Source organism: Bufo gargarizans, chromosome 3 (assembly GCF_014858855.1).
Source record: "Bufo gargarizans isolate SCDJY-AF-19 chromosome 3, ASM1485885v1, whole genome shotgun sequence".
Classification (NCBI taxonomy): Eukaryota; Metazoa; Chordata; class Amphibia; order Anura; family Bufonidae; genus Bufo; species Bufo gargarizans.
In genome coordinates, this window is record NC_058082.1 from 5,833,495 (window position 1) to 5,856,034 (window position 22,540).

The following is a 22,540-nucleotide window of genomic DNA, read 5'->3' on the forward strand; positions in this document are numbered from 1 at the left end:
TTCAAGACAAGTATTATTGATCCTTCGGGAGAATAAATTTTATGCTAAGTTGGAAAAAATGTGTGCTTGCTGTTCAAGAACTGCAGTTTCTGGGTTACTTACTTTCTGCCTCAGGTTTTCACATGGATCCCGAAAAGGTCCATGCGGTACTAAAATGGGACCAGCCAGAGAAGCAGAAAGCTCTGATGCGGTTTTTGGGATTTACTAATTACTACAGGAAGTTCATCCTGAATTATTCCACTATTGTCAAACCTTTGACCGATATGACTAGGAAGGGCGCTGACTTCTCTGTCTGGTCGGAAGAGGCATTACAGGCTTTTTCTGCTATTAAGGAATGTTTTGCTTTCGCTCCCATTCTGATGCAACCAGATGTGTGTCAACCCTTCATTGTGGAGGTTGATGAGTCAGAAGTGGGAGTCGGAGCAGTTTTGTCGCAGGGTCCCTCTCCTAGCAAATGGTGTCTGTGTGCTTTTTTCTCTAAGAAACTCTCTGCTGCCGAAAGAAATTATGATGTTGGGAATAGAGAGTTGTTGGCCATCAAATTGGCCTTTGAGGAATGGCGTCATTGGCTAGAAGGAGCGATTCATCCGATTACGGTAATTACTGACCATAATAATCTGGCTTACCTGCAATCAGCTAAGTGTCTGAACCATAGGCAGGCCAGATGGTCATTGTTCTTTACCAGGATTAATTTTGTGGTCATTTTTATCGTCCTGGGATCAAAAACGTCAAAGCGGATGCTTTGTCAAGTAGCTTTCCTGAGGGGGGAGGGGGGGAATCGGATGATCCCGCTCCGATTTTGGCTGATGGGGTGGTGGTATCCATTCTATATCCAGAGTTGGTGGCTCAAGGTGAGGCGCCTGATTCCTGTCCTGCAGGGAAGTTGTTTGTGCCTTCAGAACTACGACACAAGGTGTTCAAGGAACATCATGATACTGTCCTTGCAGGACACATCCATGGTGGATCTTATTTCCTGGAGATTCTGGTGGCCAGGTGTGTGTAAATGTGTTGAGGACTAGGTAGCAGCTTGTGAGACCTGTGCATGTGCTAAGGAAGCTTACACTCGGCCATCAGGATCTCCTCTTCTATTGTCCATTCCATTTGTCCATGGACTTTATCACTGATCTACCAAGTTCCTCTGGGAAAACTGTGATTTTGGTGGTGGTGGTGGACTGCTTCAGTAAGATGTCTCACTTTGTACCATTATCAGGTTTGCCCAATGCTAAAACTCTCGCTCAGGTGTTTATTGATAACATTGTGAAATTACACGGCATCCCCTCTGAGGTGGTGTCGGATAGAGGGATGCAATTTATTTCCAGGTTTTGGAAGGTGTTTTGTACCCGTCTGGGTATTCAGTTGTCTTTCTCTTCGGCTTTCCATCCTCAGTCGAATGGACAAACTGAGTGCACTAACCAGAACCTGGAGACTTATTTGAAGTGTTTTGTCGCTGAGAATCAGGAAGAATGGTCCTCGTTTTTGTCCTTGGCTGAGTTTGCCTTGAATAACTGTAGACAGGAGTCAATTGATAAGTCACCATTTTTTGGCGCATATGGTTTTCACCTTCAGTTTGGTACTTTTTCTGGGACTGAATCTTCTGGGATACCTGAATTTGAAAAAGATGAGCGAAAGATATAAACAGATGGCTGAAAAGAGACGTATGACTGGTCCGGACCTGTGTGTGTGTGATTTGGTGTGGTTGTCCACTAAGAACATTAAGTGGAAAGTACCCTCTTGGAAGTTGGGCCCAAGATTTATTGGTCCTTAGAAAATCTTGGCCATGATTAATCTGGTGGCGTTTCGTCTGGAACTTCCGCAGGCCTGGAAGATCCATAATGTGTTTCACAGGTCCTTGTTTAAGAAGTATGTTGAACCTGCTGAACCATCTCCTTTTCCTCCTCCTCCTGTCTTGGTAGATGGCAATCTGGAGTTTCAGATCTCCAGAATACTCAACTCGCGTGTTCTTTGGGGTTCCCTTCAGTACCTGGTGTATTGAAGGGGATACGGTCCTGAGGAAAAATGTGGGTTCCAGCTACCAGTGTCAATACTATTCGCCTTATGAACGCCTTTCACAGGGCACACCCGGATAAAGTTGATCCTGGGTGCCCGGAGGTCACCCGTAGAGGGGGGGGGGGGGGTTACTGTCATGCCCTGCCCTGTGAGTGATCTGAGAAGATCTGTCAGACTTGCTGCACATGATTCTATCTGACAGATTGCTTTGTTGTGGCTTCGGGCACAGGTTCTGCTCATTTGCTTGTTAGTGATGCTATTTATACCTGCCTCTTACTATAGCCCTTGCGGTTTATAGTTTTTCCTGGAGTTCTCTGCTGGTGTTTTGTGGATCTCCTGCTCCCAGTTCGTCTTCAGTTAAGTTCTCCTTCCTTCCCTTCTGCTGTTTGTACGGGCGAGGCCTCAGGTAGACACGGGTTCTTTCATCTTGTGCAAGGAACCAGTTGTCTTTTCACCTGCTCCCTAGCTGAGGGTTTGTATCAGTTGCAGCAGGGCTTAGGTTCAAGTGCATGAACACTTCTACCATCGAGATTTGTTGTTGTTGGTAGCAGTCAGGGAAAGGCTCAGGGACTATCAGGTGGTAACCTTTCCCTGTCCCCTAGCTGTGGGGTCTAGCCTGCTGTTTTGTGTAATTTTGTTGTGTTTGGTTTGCTTCCCTTTCCTCACCGTCTGTGACAGGAGGACTCTTTGGTGACTGCTGGATGTTAAATTGGACAAATGAGTGAGCTCCCCATGGAACAGTTCCTTATATGGCACCTGGTTGACGCCCATATACTACAAAGATAGGTGGTAGTAAGAAGACACTTGTCCTCGGTGGAACTAGCTTCCTTATTGCATGGACAGATGTTTTCAAGCTTCCTGGACCCATCTACCTCCTCTTAAAGGTCTTTAGTGTGCAGTACGCATATACTTCAGACCTCAAAAACGCAGCCAGATACCAAGTACCACTAACCAACTACATTACAAGGAATTAAACCAAAAGAAACAACTAAATAAAACCTTTCTACATGGGTTTCTTTAAAGAGTTGACCCTTTTATCCCTTGAAAGTTAAAAAGTCCCAAATGTTATAGCATTTGATTACCAATAGATATGATTTGGGTATTTTTGCCCGTTTTGCAGGAGTCAGCTTTTCCGTAGTTTGAATAAATGTATCAAATGTCACTCAACATTTGATAAATTTGGCACATCTTTAGATGTCTGGACTTGTTACTTCACTTTCTAAGCCACCTTTTTACTGGAGTAAGTTTGCACCCTTTTTGTGCAACTTTAAAAAAAAAATGTATTTGATAAATCTGGTTTAACTTGACAGGCTGACCACAAGCACTTTTCCAAAGTGAGTGATGTAAAAAAGCAAAATGTTGTGAATTTTGTTTTGGCAAACATTAGCCCAAGAATTTACTTTATCAAGCTCTGCACTCAGAAATCTGGCTTCAAAATGTCTCCTCCTTTGTTTCTTTTTCAGGTAAAGATGATTCGAGAGGCTCCTATGGATATTTTGCTTTATCTCCTTTGTATGAGGTAGAAGATAATAATTCCAGTCTTGCAATATTTGAGAGAATTGACAGAGTTGAAAGGCCATTTTTATGGCTAGAATATGAGAAATCGGATCTTGAGAGACAAAGAGAAGCTATTTTCATGCTCAGATCGTGGAGTATGTTTTACTCATAAATCAGCTTTGTCATCTCAGAATTTGGACGAGGAGGAGACATTTTTGTGAATGTAATGGATCACACAAAGGAGAAGCCATTTTCATGTTCAGAATGTGGGAAGTGTTTTTACTATAAATCAAAACTTGTTAAACATCTAAGAATTCACACAGGGGAGAAGCCATTTTCATGTTCAGAATGTGGGAAGCGTTTTGCCTATAAATCAGTTCTTGTAACACATCATATAATTCACACAGGAGAGAAGCCATTTTCATGTTCAGAATGTGGGAAGCGTTTTGCCTATAAATGGGGTCTTGAGGAACATCAGAGAATTCACACAGGGGAGAAACCATTTTCATGTCCTGAATGTGAGAAGTGCTTTAGTAAGAAATCAGGTCTTACGAGTCATCTAATGAGTCACACAGGAGAGAAGCCATTTTCATGTCCTGAATGTGAGAAGTGTTTTAGTCAGAAATCAGGTCTTATGAGTCATTTAATAAGTCACACAGGTGAGAAGCCATTTTCATGTTCAGAATGTGAGAGATATTTTTCCCAGAAATCACGTCTTCTTGATCATCTGAGAGCTCACACAGGGGAGAAGCCATTTTCATGTCCTGAATGTGAGAAGCATTTTAGTAAAAAATCAGGTCTTACAAGTCATCTAAGAAGTCACACAGGAGAGAAGCCATTTTCATGTTCAGAGTGTGAGAGATGTTTCGCCCAGAAATCACATCTTATTGACCATCAGATAATTCACACAGGCCAGAAGCCATGTGGGAAGAGTTTTAGTCAGAAATCATATCATGTTAGCCATCAGCAAACTCACATAGCACAGAGGCCATTTTGGTGTCCTGAATGTGGGAAGTGTTTTAGTCAAAGATCAAGTCTTATACATCATCAAACAACTCACACAGGGGAGAAGTCATCCTCATGTCCTGAATGTGGAAAGTGTTTTAGAAAGAAATCAAATCTTAAGGTACATCTAAGAATTCACACAGGGGAGAAGCCATTTTCTTGTCCTGAATGTGATAAGTGTTTTACACATAAATCAAGTCTTACATATCATCTAATAAGTCACACAGGTGCAAAGCCATTTTCATGTTCAGAATGTGAGAAATATTTTGCACAGAAATCACGTCTTCTTGATCATCTGAGAGCTCACACAGGGGAGAAGCCATTTTCATGTCCTGAATGTGAGAAGCATTTTAGTAAAAAATCAGGTCTTACGAGTCATCTAAGAATTCACATAGGAGAGGAGCCATTTTCATGTTCAGAGTGTGAGAGATGTTTTGCCCAGAAATCACATCTTATTGACCATCAGATAATTCACACAGGACAGAAGCCATGTGGGTAGAGTTTTAGTCAGAAATCATATCTTGTTAGCCATCAACAAACTCACATAGGACAGAGGCCATTTTGGTGTCCTGAATCTGGGAAGTGTTTTAGTCCAAGATCATGTCTTATACATCATCAAACATCTCACACAGGGGAGAAGTCATCCTCATGTCCTGAATGTGGAAAGTGTTTTAGAAAGAAATCAAATCTTAAGGTACATCTAAGAATTCACACAGGGGAGAAGCCATTTTCGTGTCCTGAATGTGATAAGTGTTTTACACATAAATCAAATCTTACATATCATCTAAGAAGTCACACAGGGGAGAAGCCATTTTCTTGTCCCAAATGTGAGAAGTGCTATCGTTCCAAATCACATCTTATAGACCATCTAATAAGTCATACAGGGGATAAGCCATTTTCATGTCCGGAATGTGAGAAGTGTTTTAGTCAGAAATCATACCTTATGATTCATCTAAGATGTCACACAGGAGAGATGCCATTTTTATGTTCAGCATGTGGAAAATGCTTTATGGTAAAATATATGGTGAAACATCAGCGAATTCACACAGGAGACTTATTTTAATGTTCAGAATGTAGTTAATGTTTTTTTTTCCAAAAAGCAGTCTTGTTAAATATCAGGAAATTAACACTGAGAAGAAATCCATGTGAGGTACAGGGCTGGTTCTAGATTTGTTAGAAAGAGATTACCGTGTCCTATTTATCTAATTTTTATGTTAAACCCTTTAATGTTTAGACTGTACGAATGTGGCTAAGGGGCACTTACACAGTTAAAACCACCCCTTTGTACAGGAGGACCAGGAGCACATCTGTCATTTGGCAGTCAGATGGTCATTTTGGCAAGCTGTAGAGTGAGTGCAGCACGGCTACGCACCCACTGTTCTATCCGGTTCCCCACTTCTGTGCACTCCGCCATCTATCCATTAGGGTCCATTCACATATCCATATGAATGGTCCAGATCCGTTCCGCAATTATGCGGGACGGGTGCGGACCCATTCATTTTCAATGGGGCCAGAAAAGATGCGGACAGCACACAGTGTGCTGTCTGCATCCGCATTTCCGATTTGCGGCTCTGCAAGAAAATAGAGCATGTCCTATTCTTGTCCGCAGCTGCGGACGAAAATAGGAATCATGTATATAGTGCAGGCCATGTGCAGTGTCCGCAATTTGCAGACTGCAAAGCACTACAGACGCCTGAATGGACCTTACGAAGAGCCAGCCTGCCTACAGAACTGTAAGCCCCACATGAACTTTAACCATTCCATAACTATAAGTCAGCAGGTGGTTCAGCGCTAGGAATAAGCAGACAGACCTGTCACGACCTCTGAGAGTCATCAACGGAGTCGTTGCTGCCCCACCAGCCAAATACAGAGCACCAGAGTGGAATATAGCGAAGGCATAACATGGTATTTATATAGAGTAGAGTGAGTATAGTGCATAGCGTGATACGCATATAATGTCATTTAGAGTTATGTGCAGTATAGCAGGTATATCATGTAATATAGTGTGAAATAAGTCAAGTGCATAGCCTGTGTATGTTACATTATTTACAATGCATTCAGAAAGTCTTCAGACCTTTTCACTTTTTTTAAAGGTTTGTTATATTGTTTCCTTGTGCTAAAATAAAATAAAAATTCTAGTTTTCCCTTGTCAATCTGCACTTAATACCTCATAATGACAAAGTGAAAAGAGAATTTTAGAAATGTTTATAAATTTATTAAAAAGGAAAAACAAAAATTTTGCATTGACATCAGTATTTAGACCCATTGCTTCGACATTTAGCTTTAGGGCCTCCTGTTTCTCTTGATCACGGTTGAGATGTTCTACGCCTTGATTGGAGTCACCTGTGGTAAATTCAGTGAATTGGACATGATTTGGAACGACACAGCCCTGTCTATATAAGATCTCACAGCTGACAATGCATATCAGAGCAAAAACCAAGCTATGATGGGAAAAGAGCCTTGGTAAGAGAGGTGTCACAACCAGACAGCTGAGAAGCTCTGACAGAAGCCTTTCAGAACCTCCTCCTTGAGTTTTCTTTGTTGTAGTGTTCAGTTCCTCATCTCGTTAGCCTCTCTCAGCTGTCATGTAGTTGGACTGATTGCTTCCCTTTAAATTCCTCCCCATAATGCATTACTGGGCAGCTTATACTTCTTCCTGAAGTGTGTGTGCATGCTGATCCTATTTCCCAGTCTGCTACTAAGTTAAGTGCTGTACATTTATCTGTTATTTTCTGTTTGCTGGATCCTAGGTGACCCTGACTCCCTCCGTGTCTGGTGAAGGGAGCCGGTGGTCGTGTCCCCTCACTATTGTAGGGTGTTCAGGTGTTATATAGTCGAGGTACGTGCATATGCAACCATTCACCTCTGGGATTTTTGCATAGGCTGAGCAGCCAGGGAAAGTGCCAGGTTTTGTGCAGGGGTCTCCCTTTTGGTTCCTTAGCTTTGGATCCAGTGAGTCATTTATGCATGTTGCATTGTCTTGTTTCCTGTACACCTTCCGTGACAAGAGGCGACCAAGAACCCAAAAGTTAGTCTGACTGAGTTCCAAAAATACTGTGTGAAAATGGGAGAAACTTCCTGAAGGTCGACCATCGCTGCCGCCTCTACCAATCTGAGCTTTATAGCAGAGTGGTTAGAAAGAAACCTCTCCTTCATGAAACACACATGAAAGTTATCAAAAAAGCACCTAAAGGACTCTCAGACTGTAAGAAACAAGATTATCTGGTCTGATAAAACCAAGATTAATAAACTTTTTGGCCTCAATCCTAAGTCTCATGTTTGGAGGAAACCGGGTTGCAGGTCATCTAGCACAAAGACCACACTGATGTATACTGTTTTGAATGACACTTGGGTGCCTCTCACCTCCCTTAAATGTGCCTGAAGTTGTGTGGCATTCATCATCTGGTTCCGCAGGGCATTGTTCACAGTCAAACGGTCATCAGTGTGGGATGTGGCCAGAGGATGTCCACTTCTATGACTTTCTTTGTTGCAACCTGCTGATGACACTCTAAGCTCAGTGGCCACTCAATAGTAGTGTCAGAATTTGATCTAATCTTCTAAATTACCACTAGTGGCCGCTGTTTCACCCACTCTGAACTTGTGTTGCAATTTCACTCCTCCACCACTGGAGGCTGCTGTGTTATCTGAGGATTTGCCCTTAACTTATATGGCCGTTGTGATACTGATTGGGAGCCATCTTGTTTCCTGTTTGGGCCTACTTATACCCATGAGGCAATGCAAACATTGCTTGAGTATTGTGACTTGTTCCAGTCTCCTGCTCCTCAAAACCGTCCTTTACAGACCGTTCGGATTCTTCACTGGATTCCCTACCTTGCGATCTACTCCTCAAGTCTATGCCTCGCTTGTTCCTTCTGGCCACTGGATTCCAGCCGCGTCTACCAGCAGTGTAACAGGAGTGAAATTGCAACACAAGTTCAGAGTGGGTGAAACAGCAGCCACTAGTGGTAATTATAAGATTAGATCAAATTCTGACAAGTAGTGTGGATCAATTGTTAGGTTTCGTCTTGGTCTCATGATGTCAAAATGTTAACAGCATGATGAGGAGGACTGTTTAAATACCAATTCTACTTGAACCAGGAAATTTATTGGGCGATTCATGGATCAAACACCTGTTGTGAATTTTGCCATTAAAGGTTTTCTTTCACCAGATTTAACCCTATTAAGCTAGCTGACATTGGCGATGTGCTAATGTCAGCTAATCCTAACTAGCCTATTCCTACTTTTATCTATGCCATTACGCCATAAATCGAACTTTTATAATATGCTAATTAGCCCCTAGGAGCGGGGGGGGGGGGGGCATTGTTCATTAGAGGCTCCGTTCTCCCACCTTTTGTTGCTGATTAACAGGGCCAGGCAGCGCTCGCATCCATCTGCCAACCCTGTGCTCTGGTGAAATCTTGTGCCCTTCAGTATTCGGCACAGGCGCGGTGAGGAAGCTGGCAGCCTGCGAGAGTCTTTCCCTCACCGCGCCTGCGCATTTGTGCTTTCTGCAGAAAATGTAGAAAGTACACGTCAGCAAAAAACAGAAATGTCAACAAGGCCTTATAGTGCAGTGGGAAGCCAGGAAAGCTTCAGCGAATAGGTCAATGTAGACATATACTGAGAATAAGGAATCAACTGGGATCATGACAAATTTCACAAAAATTTGTTTTCCAAATAAACCCAAAGCTTTTCAGACAGAGAGGCTGCTGCTTGGTCTGCGCGAGTATCTCCCATCTGGAAGTTTTTTCCCAAGCTGCCAGAAGAGAAAAGCATTGCACTGTGCAAGGTCTGCAAGAGAAAAATAAGCTGTGGGCAGTCAAACACAAACATAGGTACCACAGCTCTACTGAACCATATGAAGGTGGCCGCCAGCTAAAGCAACAAGTTTCCTTCTCCCGGTCTCCATTGCGGCAGCTAGGTCGCATCCACATGCTGTACGGTGTCATTATCCTCAATTACGGATACTCCTGCTCAGAATACTCCTCCTCTGTTCCATCATCAGCTAACGATAATGTGTGGCCAGGACACATCTCTACATGGCCATCAATCTGATGGTGCGCAGGTTTAATTTCCACCTGGCCAAGTTGCTGACATTGCAGTCGCTGCCTTACCATTTAGTAGAGACTGTTCCCTTTAGGCAGAGTGCACTCCGCCTCACTTTATTTCTGCAAAAAAGCCATCCCTGCCTTGTACTCGTGTCAGAGAATGTGTGCCACTCCTTGCAATTATCGCTGTGTAGCAAGGTGCACGTCCCGGTGGATGACTGGAGCAGCTGTTAAAAGGCAGGGACAGTATTTTTTGCGGGAGTGGAGAGGCAGCACCTGGCAAAAAGGCTAGGTTTTTTTGATACCTCCACATTTGTGTCAGCCTGGCTCCCACACCAGGCACTTATCCACCTCCTTCACCATCTACTCCTCAATGGACATCCTCCTGTCCCCAACAGCAGCAGGGCAGAGCATCGCTCTTACGCCCCCTCCTTCCTATCATGTGTGTCAAGTCAAGCATTGCCATGCAGTGTTAGAGCTGATCGGCCTGGGCGAGAGTAGACACATAGGTGAGCAGTTGGTAAAAAGCATCAAGCAGCAAACATCTTGCCGGCTGTCACCCTGCCGACACCAACTGGTCAAAGCAGTCAGCAACAATGGCCACGCTTAACCTCGGGGAAATAACACCAGCTCCCTGCGTGGTGGACGTGATTAACCGAGCCATACAATGCTTTTTTTTTTTTTTTTAAAGTACACTGGCGTGCAGAGGGTGCTGGCAATCATCACATCTCAGTGGTACTTTGGAACCGAACCCGAGTTCGGGAAATGTTTTTTTACAGTAGAAATCAATTTATGAAGTTTTTACCCAAAGTCTCTCAAGACTTCGCAAAGTATTAACTTTGGCTCATAGGAGCCAATACATTCTAATACTGTACAGAGCGCTCGCTCCGTACAGTATTGGAGCAAAGTTTTATGCAAATTGACTTCAGATGTTTCATCCGTAGTCGATTCGCTCATCCTTAAGTTATGTAATATTTCCTGGATGATGAATTATATGAAAAAAGCCAGATTTGCTATTTTTTGCTTATTCACCACAAACAAAGTGTTACATGCCACAATAACAGTGAAAACTACAAGCCATTCTGCAAAAAAGAAGCCCAAACAGCTGTGAAGAATAAGAAATAAAAGCTTAGGGATGCGGCAATGTCTCTGTACTGCAACCTTCAGCAGCTGTGAAACTTCACTGAAACACAAGCTGCAAAGAAAAAGGGGGTCAGCAGATCCCAAAGCGCAGGGGCACGTGGCTACGGCTGAGAACAAGACTGTTAGACAAAACCTGCAATGCAACAGCTCTCTGCAAACCAAATAAAGGACAAAACTGCATCATAATCGAAAGTACTACACTAATAAGTTAGAGATGCTCGGCAAATCCTTTTGTACAAAATTATGTGAGCCCGTCTGCTTCACTGAAACACATGGACCATGGACCCACTGAAGACAACGGGTCTGCACCGTGAGGCGGGGGCCACATAGTAGCGGTCTGCTGAACGCAAAACAGTGGCGGTCGTGTGCATGAGGCCTAATGTAATATTTGTCACCAGCAGTCCTATGCAACATCACAGATAACACAGTGATAACTCTCTGAGTACAGATAATGTAGTAGATGTCACCTGCAGTCCTGTGTAACACCACAGAACACCAGTCTTCTCTAACATACAGTCCCATATAAAAATCATTACTCCTTCCAATAGTCTAAACCAGGCATGCTCAACCTGCTCCAGCTGCTGCAAAACTACAACTCCCATCATTCTCAGAAAGCCTACAGCTATAAGCCTACAGCAGGGCATGATTGGAGTTGTAGTTTTACAATAGCTGGAGGGCCGCAGGTTGACCATATCTGGTCTATACCATACAGTCCCATGTAAATAACATCACTCTCCTCCCTCCAGTCTTCTCTAACATATAGTCCCATGTAAACATTCCTTCCCGCCATCCAGTCTTCTCCAACATACAGTCCCATGTAAATAACATCACTCCCCTCCCTCCAGTCTTCTCTAACATACAGTCCCATGTAAATAACATCACTCTCCCCCTCCAGTCTTCTCTAACATACAGTCCCATGTAAATAAAATCACTCCTCTCCCTCCATACTTCTCTCACATACAGTCCTATGTAAATAACATCACTCCCCCTAGTCTTCTCTCACATACAGTCCTATGTAAATAACATCACTCCCTCCAGTCTTCTCTAACATACAGTCCCATGTAAATAACATCACTCTCCCCCTCCATACTTCTCTCACATACAGTACCATTTAAATAACATCACTCTCCCCTCCAGTCTTCTCTCACATACAGTCCCATGTAAATAACATCGCTCCCCTCCAGTCTTCTCTCACATACAGTCCCATGTAAATCCCCCTCTCCTCAGCAGTACACACATATAGACGAGCTCACTGCTTTCTGTTCTCTGCAGGCCCCGCCCCTTCCGGTGACGTCACATCTCCCAGGATCACATGACCAGGGAAGTGTACACAAGGTCTCACAGTGCAGGGAGAAGATACAGACTCCATGGTGACTGAGCCAGGACCCCAGCACTGCTACCCACTGAGCCACCCTGCTGCCCAGAGCCTGGACTGGAGGAGTGAAGGGTAAGTGACCGGAGATCCTGTCCTGTGTACTGGACCTGTGACTACAACCCCCATCATGCTGCAGAACTACTTACAGATGTCATTATAGGATTAAACAGAAGAGGTGTATAGGGGAGAGCAGTGTGTGTGTGTGTGTGTGTGTGCAGGCAGCAGGGGGAGCAGTGTGTGTGTGTGCAGGCAGCAGGGGGAGCAGTGTGTGTGTGTGTGTGCAGGCAGCAGGGGGAGCAGTGTGTGTGTGTGCAGGCAGCAGGGGGAGCAGTGTGTGTGTGTAGGCAGCGGGGGGAGCAGTGTGTGTGTGCAGGCAGCAGGGGGAGCAGTGTGTGTGTGCAGGCAGCAGGGGGAGCAGTGTGTGTGCAGGGGGAGCAGTGTGTGTGCGCAGGCAGCAGGGGGAGCAGTGTGTGTGCGCAGGCAGCGGGGGGGAGCAGTGTGTGTGCGCAGGAAGCGGTGGGGAGCAGTGTGTGTGCGCAGGCAGCGGGGGGAGCAGTGTGTCTGCGCGCATTCAGCAGGGGGAGCAGTGTGCGCGCAGGCAGCGGGGGGAGCAGTGTGTGTGCGCGCAGGCAGCGGGGGGAGCAGTGTGTGTGCGCGCAGGCAGCGGGGGGAGCAGTGTGTGTGCGCGCAGGCAGCGGGGGGAGCAGTGTGTGTGCGCGCAGGCAGCGGGGGGAGCAGTGTGTGTGCGCGCAGGCAGCGGGGGAGCAGTGTGTGTGCGCGCAGGCAGCGGGGGGAGCAGTGTGTGTGCGCGCAGGCAGCGGGGGGAGCAGTGTGTGTGCGCGCAGGCAGCGGGGGGAGCAGTGTGTGTGCGCGCAGGCAGCGGGGGAGCAGTGTGTGTGCGCGCAGGCAGCGGGGGAAGCAGTGTGTGTGTGTGTGCAGGCAGGCAGCGGGGGGAGCAGTGTGTGTGCAGGCAGCAGGGGGAGCTGTGTGTGTGTGCAGGCAGCGGGGGGAGCAGTGTGTGTGCAGGCAGCAGGGGGAGCTGTGTGTGTGTGCAGGCAGCGGGGGGAGCAGTGTGTGTGCAGGCAGCGGGGAGAGCAGTGTGTGTGCAGGCAGCAGGGGGAGCAGTGTGTGTGTGCAGGCAGCGGGGGGAGCAGTGTGTGTGTGCAGGCAGCGGGGGGAGCAGTGTGTGTGTGCAGGCAGCGGGGGGAGCAGTGTGTTGTGCCCCCTCACAGTAGGCCGCACCCCCGAGGCTGATTCCTGATGAACAATGTGAAAACAGGCGTTTTATGTAAATTGTTGCCGTCTACAGAGCACAATCCTCTATTAAAGGGGTTGTCTGCTTTTCTAATAATGATGACCGATCCTCAGGACACTAGACACCCCGACAATCAGCTGTTTGGAGAGAAAGCAGAGCTCGTACAAGCGCTGCCTTCTCCTCACTGTTTACCTGCTCGCCGTTGAGCGCCACGCAGTGTAATTAGATCTCAGCCATCCTGTTCACGTCTGAGACGGCTGCTTCCTCTTCACCTGACACCGGCTCACCGCCGCAACGTCTACAGCGAGCAGCTAAACGGAGCAGAGAAGGCAGCGCTTGTACAAGCCCCGACAGGTGAACCTAATTTGCAATAGGGATTAAATCATTTTGATTGCTGATGTCAGTGATGTCTTCTTGATCAAATGTGAAACTAATGTGGATTTATTCCCCAAACTTCACAGGTAATGTTACTCCTCATTAGAGGAATGGCTTCAAAGAAGAGCTGAAACGTCACCTGAGAACTTGGGGGTCTAACTCCACATTCGTTTCTTTTCACTATTGGAGTGCTGCTTCTACTTGATAGCAGGGGTGGAAGACTAAGATATGACATTATCCTCAGCAATACATGTCTCCTCCATTGTGTGGTAGGAGTAGTAGTCCTTTATAATCAGTGACTCTATACTTCATGTAAGATCTTCTTTCTAATGGGATTTTACCCTCAATCCTCCTTGTTTTCCCTCAGGTTCCTTAGGTGCAGGACTCTCGCAGAGAAAGTCTTCTTTGTAAGATGATGGTGCTTTTCATAAAGAACCCACCAGAGATGGAGAAGGACAAAAACCACATTGCTGCCATGATAATAGACCTCTCCCTAGAGATCATCTCCTTGATAACTGGAGAGGTGAGAGTCTCACATGACATCACTCTTATCTCTAGTAATAAACCAGGTAAATGTCTGGAAAGGTGAAGACTTCTTAGAATCTCTGTAGTGACCGGTGTCTCCCCATACACAGGATTACACAGTAGTGAAGAAGTCGTCTGATGAGTGTGTGACACCTCGTGTGTCAGGAGGACGGAGCAGGGCCCAGAGCCCCATCACCGAGCCTCCACCGCATTCACTGATACATGAGCAGAAGATCCTAGAACTTACCAACAGGATCACTGACCTGCTGAGCGGAGAGGTGAGCGCTGCTGGGACTTATACAATAATGCCAAGGGAGGTGTCTGGTAATGACTGTATCATTGTGTTGTCAGGTTCCAGTAAGGTGTCAGGATGTCGCTGTCTATTTCTCCATGGAGGAGTGGGAGTATTTAGAAGAACACAAGGATCTGTACAAGGACGTCATGATGGGGAATCACGTCACTTCACTGGGTAAGAGGAGACCTTTCTGATTACAGAGGAGAGTCCTGGTTTGAGGGTCACCTAGACTTACGATGCAGTTACACAAGCCAATAATCGCCCAGATTATCGGGAAATGACCGTTTGTAAATTTGAAACGCTCGTTCATCGGGTGATTTAGTCATTCATGCAGGCACCACCAATCTTCTTTTGTGGGCAGCAGATCGTATTGTCTAAACAGAGATCTGCTGCTCAGAAACCATGATTCTATATGAGGACAAGGGATTGCTATAGCTATCCCTCGTCCTAATACTGTGAAGGAGATGGCTGCATGTAAATGTGTCTCCTTTACTGAGCGAGCAGCCGACTGTGGGGAAGGAGCACGTCCTTCCGGACAATCGGCTGCAGAATCGTCCCGTGTAAATCCGCCATTACACTCAGTAGACCCTTGTTTTATCTAAAGTATTGCCACCTCCCTCTGGTAATAACATCACAATAGCGGAGAGGTATAACCTCTAACATGTAGTGTTTATTGTGTCATCTTAAGAAAAACAACTAAAGAAAAAGTAAGTCCTAGATAATAGAGAGATACTTTACAGGTTAGGTTCACTCTCTGGTCGGGTGTCCACATACAATGTACTGTACCCTAACACTAGTATAAGCAAAGCACCCACCCTGAAAAGGGTGGCCCAGACGGCGGCGGAACCTATACCCTATCCTGACTACGAGACCTTATAGTTCTTATCGCTTTGCCCCTTCGTGTTTTGCCAATAAGATTAACTGACCCTTCAGGGAGTCGTGAGAGGCACTGGCGGGTTGCAAGAGTTTTGCGTCTCCGTCTAAATGGAGGACTATGTCCCACTCAAAGGCTTGGTCATGTTGGGAGCCAGTCACCTGTGGCTAGAGGTAAACCTTCTTACTCTCTTCCGTTGAGCTGCAGTCACCCATGTTCTACCTAGCGTGTGGGTGGCATAATGTCACCATGGCGATCTTATAGCACGTCTCCGGCCTCGATAACTAAGCTTGTATACCGCTATCCATCATAAATTAGATATTCACTCCTTCTACCCTTCCTGCTCATGCCATTTTTTGCATATCTGACATTTCACTTTATGTGGTAATAAGTCTGGAATGCTTTTGCTTATCCAAGCCATTCGGAGATTGTTTTCTCGTGACATGTTGTACTTCATGACAGTGGTAAATATATTAGTCGATATATTTCACCTTTTATTTCTATAAAAAATTTATTTCTCTGCTTTTAAGACAGTGAAACCTCATAAAACAGTTATTACTTGACATTTCTCAGATGTCTACTTTACGTTTGCATCATTTTGTAAATGTCATTTTTGGGGGGATGTTAGGTGGAGTACCATTTTAGATGCAATTTTAAAGAAAGTTTCTAAAAACTTTTTTAAGGACCAGTTCAGTTATGAAGTCCCTTTGTGAGGCTTACATAGTAGAACCCACCCATAAATTACCCCATTTTAGAAATGACAACCCTCAAGGTATTCAAAACTGATTTTACAAACTTTGTGAACCCTTTAGGTGTTCCACAAGAATTAAAGGAAAATTTCTAAATTTCACTTCTTTTGCATATTTTCAATTTTTTTTCACCCTGATTCTGTAGTTTACAGAAACACCCCATATGTGGTGGTAAATTGCTGTATGGGCGCACAGCAGGGCGCAGAAGGGAAGGAACGCCATATGGATTTTGGAAGGCAGATTTCACTGAAGACCCCCCCCTGATGAACCCCTACAGTAGAAACTCCCAAAAAGTGACCCATTTTGGAAACTATGGGATAAGGTGCCAGTTTCATTGGTACTATTTTGGGTACATATGAATTTTGATCTCTCGATATTACGCTTTGTGTGAGACAAGGTAACAAAAAATGCCTGTTCTGGTACTGTTAATGTTTTTATTGGTAACTTTTTAGGGTACACATGTTTTTTGATTGTTTAATATTGCAATTTTTTGGAGGCAAGGTGACCAAAAAATTTCTGTTTTGGCACAGTTTTTATTTCTTTATTTTTACAGCATTCACCCGAGGAGGTAGATCATGTGATATTTTTATAGAGCCGCTTGTTACAGACACGACTAAATCTAATATGTCTATTTTTATTACAATTTGATTTTTTTTTTATTATTAAAAATCGCTTGATGAAGGGAAAAAGGCATTTTTTTTTTTTACTGTAAACTTAAATTTTTTCTTTTTATAAAACACTTATTTTTCACTTTTAATTTTCAACTTCTACATTTCAGGGTCTGATTCCTGGTGCAGTGTAGTGTGCCTTTGAGACCCAACCTCAGGGCTGGGACTTACAGGCTTCCGTACATGGCATACCCCGAGGTCCTTGTGAGGCCATGGCAGTCATTGGCCCCCTGTCACCGCAGCACAGGGAGACAATTTGGTGGCAGAGGGAGCCCCCTACCTCTGCGACCCTCTTATATAGTAACATAGTACATAAGGCCGAAAAAAGCCCTCTGTCCATCCAGTTCGGCCTGTCATCCTGCAAGTTGATCCAGAGGAAGGCAAAAAAAAAAAACTGTGAGGGGAATAAAAAATTCCTTCCCGACTCCAATCAGACATCAGAATAACTCCCTGGATCAGCGACCCCTCTCTAGTAGCTATAGCCTGTAATATTATTACGCTCCAGAAATACATCCAGGCCCCTCCTGAATTCCTTTATTGTACTCACAATCACCACCTCCTCAGGCAGAGAGTTCCATAGTCTCACTGCTCTTACCGTAAAGAGTTCCATAGTCTCACTGCTCTTACCGTAAAGAGTCCATAGTCTCACTGCTCTTACCGTAAAGAATCATCTTCTATGTTTGTGTACAAACCTTCTTTCCTCCAGATGCAGAGGATGTCCCCTCGTCAGTCACAGTCCTGGGGATAAATAGCTGATGGGAGTGATCTCTGTACTGACCCCTGATATATTTATACATAGTTATTAGATCTCCCCTCAGTCGTCTTTTTTCTAAAGTGAATAACCCTAATTTTGATAATCTTTCAGGGTACTGTAGTTGCCCCATTCCAGTTATTACTTTAGTTGCCCTCCTCTGGACCCTCTCCAGCTCTGCTATGTCTGCCTTGTTCACAGGAGCCCAGAACTGTACACAGTCCTCCATGTGTGGTCTGACTAGTGATTTGTAAAGTGGTAGGACTATGTTCTCATCACGGGCATCTATGCCCCCTTTGATGCAACCCATTATCTTATTGGCCTTGGCAGCAGCTGCCTGACACTGGTTTTTGCAGCTTAGTTTGCCGTTTATTAAAATTCCTAGATCCGTTTCCATGTCAGTGTTACCGAGTGTTTTACCATTTAGTATGGACGGGTGACTTGCATTATTCCTTCCCATGTGCATAACCTTACATTTGTCAGTGTTAAACCTCATCTGCCACTTATATGCCCAAGCCTCCAATCTATCCAGATCCCTCTGTAGTAGTATACTGTCCTCTGTAGTATATATGTATACAGTATACTGTCCTCTGTAGTATATATACAGTATACTGTCCTCTGTAGTATATATACAGTATACTGTCCTCTGTAGTATGTATATATACAGTATACTGTCCTCTGTAGTATATATACAGTATACTGTCCTCTTCAGTGTTAATTACTTTACACAGTTTAGTGTCATCTGCGAAAATTGATATTTTACTATGCAAGCCTTCTACAAGATCATTAATAAATATATTAAAGAGAATAGGACCCAATACTGACCCCTGAGGTCCCCTCTAGTGACAGTGACCCCTCCAGTACTGACCCCTGAGGTACCCCTCTAGTGACAGTGACCCCTCCAGTACTGACCCCTGAGGTACCCCACTAGTGACAGTGACCCCTCCAGTACTGACCCCTGAGGTACCCCACTAGTGACAGTGACCCCTCCAGTACTGACCCCTGAGGTACCCCACTAGTGACAGTGACCCCTCCAGTACTGACCCCTGTGGTACCCCACTAGTGACAGTGACCCAATCTGAGTGTGTACCATTAATAACCACCCTCTGTTTTCTATCCCTCAGCCAGTTACTTACCCACTTACAGACGTTTTCTCCCAGTCCGAGCATTCTCATTTTATATACTTACCTTTTATGTGGTACAGTGTCAAATGCTTTGGAGAAGTCCAGATACACGACATCCATTGATTCACCGCTGTCAAGTCTAGAACTTACCTCCTCATAGAAACTGATTAAATTAGTCTGACATGACCGATCCCTCATGAAGCCATGCTGATATGGCGGTATTTGCTTATTTCCGTTGAGATTCTCTAAGATAGCATCTCTCAGAAAACCTTTAAACAGTTTACCCACAACAGATGTTAAACTTACCGGCCTATAGTTTCCAGGCTCTGTTTTTGGACCCTTTTTGAATATTGGCAACACATTTGCAATGTGCCAATCCTGTGGGACATTCCCTGTCAGTATATGCCGCGGTCAGCATAGCATCGCGGCATATAATGGGTTAATCTGCCTGCATCGGCTTTTACAGCAATGCCAGCGGATACAGCAGGGGCCCATAGCCAGGCCCCTGCACTGATCGGGAGCGCACAGCTCTGGTGCCCGCCTTGTCATCATGACACACTGCTACATCAGTTTACAGGAAGTCACTTCCCACTGTAACGTGGTAGTACGTCATATGTCATGAAGGGGATAAGGCTGTTGTCTATGAGAGACATGATATAGATAGATAAAAACAGAGCCAAAGTACTTTATTCAAGATCATGCATTAAAACTGAGCTTACACACTCTTAGTCGGAACAGGCAGATTGGATCACAGGGTTGCTGGATAGTGTGAAGACCTTAATATGTTCACTAACGAGCGTTCGCATGAATGCTCGTTAGCGATCTGGCAGTGTAATACTGCCGCCAATTACGAACAAACAATAAAAAAAAATCCTGGTTTTGTGGCGGCAGATCGCGCCACTGACATCATCATTACTGCATAAGTGGTAGCTGCAAATACAGTGAAGGAGTTTAAGCATGCATGGGATAGGCATAAGGCCATCCTTCATATAAGATAGGGCCAAGGGCTATTCATAGTATTCAGTATATTGGGCAGACTAGATGGGCCAAATAGTTCTTATCTGCCGACACATTCTATGTTTCTATGGGAACTCTTTATTGAGATGTTAAAACCTCTGGTAGACAGCGCGTTTCAGACTTCTGGGGCTGTTTTTTCAAGTCTAAAGGAAATAGAGGAGAAAGCTTCTAATGTTATCAGCCGTATTTCCTACCTTAGAGCTCCGAAGCGCATTGACTCACAGGTTTTCAATATAGAGTTCTTAGTGGTTTTGTTGCTACACGGAATAGATGTCTGTTCTAGGTCAGACCATCGTGGTCTAATTGCCCTGCCTTCTTCCCTATCGTAAATTTAAAAGGGGTTGTCTCTGATAGGACAACCCCTTTAATTCTTGTAAATGGAAGACAAGTTTCTAAGGAATTGAGGACCTGTAATTGGCATTTTACAGCTGTGGTTTAATGGGTTAGAATCTGTGGAAGCTTTCTTGGTTTCAATGTATGTTCCCTTTTTTTTTTTTTTAGGAATTCTTATAAATACTATTTATTGATTTATTTTTTAATTTTTTATGTTACACTTTAAAACCTCTTATCTTCATTTTATGACTATATTTTAATATATTTTGCTCATTGTGTGAACTGTTCACATAGAAATGATAAATGACAAAAATATTATTACTTTTTCTCAGGTGACAACAGAACGAGAGGCTCCGATGGACATCATCTTTTATCTCCGAGTTATGAAGGAGAAGAAAATCAGTCAGAAAGTGGCAAATATAGTCTGGGTGAAATCTTTGCTTGTTCTGAATGTGGAAAACATTTCAAAGAGAAATCTCATCATTCCACGCATCAGAGAATTCACAAAAATGAACGGCCATTTTCATGTCCTAGACGTTTTATTTCAAAATCACTTTTTATTAAACATCAGAGAAGTCACACAGGGAAGAAGCCATTTTTAGCACATGTGAAATCTTTTAGCCAGCATTCAAGTCTCATGGATCATCTAAGAAGTCACACAGGGGAGAAGCCAATTTCCTGTTCAGAATGTGGAAAATGTTGTGCAACTCAATCTAAACTTCTTATACATCAGAGAAGTCACACAGGGGAGAAGCCATATTCTTGTTCAGAATGTGAAAAATGCTTTGCAACTCAATCAAATCTTCTTATACATCAGAGAATTCACACAGGGGAGAAGCCGTTTTCATGTCCCGAATGCGAGAAAGGTTTTAGTCAGAAATCACATCTTATTGAACATCTTAGAAGTCACACAGGGGAGAAGCCATATTCTTGTTCAGAATGTGAAAAATGCTTTGCTACTCAATCAAAACTCCTAAAACATCAGAGAATTCACACAGGGGAGAAGCCATTCTCATGTCCTGAATGTAAAAAATGTTTTTGTCAGAAATCAAATCTTATGCAACATCTAAGAACTCACACAGGAGAGAAGCCATTTTCATGTTCAGAATGTGGGAAATGTTTCAACTATCAATCAGATCTTGCTAAACATCAGAGAAGTCACACAGGAGAGAAGCCATATTTATGTCCCGAATGTGGAAAGTGTTTTACCTATAAATCTGTTCTTGTTAAACACCAGAGAAGTCACACAGGGGAGAAGCCATTTTCATGTTCAGAATGCGGAAAATATTTTTGCCAAAAATGGGGTCTTGTTAAACATCAGAAAATTCACACTGTGGAGAAGCCGTTTTAATTGTCTGATTGTAGTGTGCAGGCAGCAGTGGGTGTGTGTGTGCAAGCAGCAGGGGGAGCAGTGGTGTGTGTGTGTGTGTGTGTGTGCAAGCAGCAGGGGGAGCAGTGTGTGTGTGTGTGTTCAGGCAGCCAGGGGAGCAGTGTGTGTGTGTGCAGGCAGTCAGGGGAGCAGTGTGTGTGTGTGTGTGCAGGCAGCAGTATCTGTAGATGCATACAGAGTTAAAATCTGCCCTTGGTACAGGAGGACTTGAAGAATGACTTTTCTTTTTGGGTAGGAGTCTATCAGCATGGCTCATCTTGACTTGGCAATCTTTGCTCACTCTTCCTTAAAAAAACACTCCAGATCTGTCAGATTGTGAAAGCATCTCGTGTGTTCAGTCCTCTTTGGTCAATGCACAGATTTTCTATTGGATTCAGGCCTGGGCTCTGGTTGGGCCATTCCAAAACCTTGATCTTTCTCTGGAGAAGTTATTTTGTTGATGTTGAGGTATACTTTGGGTCGTTGCCATGCTGAAAATTGAAATTCATCTCCAGCTTTTTAGCAGAAGCCTGAAGGTTTTGTGCCAAATTTGGAACTGTTCGTAATTCCCTCCACCTTTACTAAAGCGCCAGTTCCAGCTGCAGAAATTGGCTCCACATTATAATGCTGTCTCCACCACGCTTCTGTGTGGGTATGGTATCCTTTTGGTGATGCACAGTGTGGCTTTGCGGTAAACCTATCTTTTGGAATTTATGGCCAAAAAGTGGAACCTTAGTCTCATCAGACCTTAACACGTTTTCCCACATGCTTTCTACAGACTTGATGTAGGATTTGGCAAAGCATAGCTGAGCTTGGAAATTTTCCGTTGTAGGAAGTGGCTTTGTCTTGAACCTTACCCCACAGTCCTGACATATGAAGAATAAGGGAGATTGTTGTCACATCCAGTACTTGCCAATGTTGCTGTAGGCCTCTTGGTAGCCATCTGGACAAATTTTCCTTCTTTCTTTTTATCAATTCCTAGTGATGTCACTTCTTGATGACCCTCTTCACTGTGTTCCATGGTGTATCCAATGCCTTGGAAAATCTTTTTGTAGCCTTCTGTTACCTTTTAGCAATGAGATTCCTTTGATGTGTTGTACAGTGATGGTCAGTTCGCAGTGTTCGCCAGT

The 22,540-nt window shown here is 44.3% G+C and overlaps 1 protein-coding gene across 1 annotated transcript; it reads left to right on the forward strand.

Annotated features, from left to right (window-relative positions):
• The first annotated feature begins 12,030 nt into the window (after positions 1 to 12,030).
• On the forward strand, positions 12,031 to 22,540 carry LOC122932910 (zinc finger protein 501-like). Its single transcript, XM_044287584.1, has 5 exons — positions 12,031 to 12,147; positions 14,073 to 14,228; positions 14,341 to 14,508; positions 14,582 to 14,699; positions 20,374 to 22,540. Exons 2-5 carry the CDS (start codon positions 14,118 to 14,120, stop codon positions 21,390 to 21,392), a joined length of 1,416 nt encoding a protein of 471 aa, XP_044143519.1. The 5' UTR covers positions 12,031 to 12,147; positions 14,073 to 14,117; the 3' UTR covers positions 21,393 to 22,540.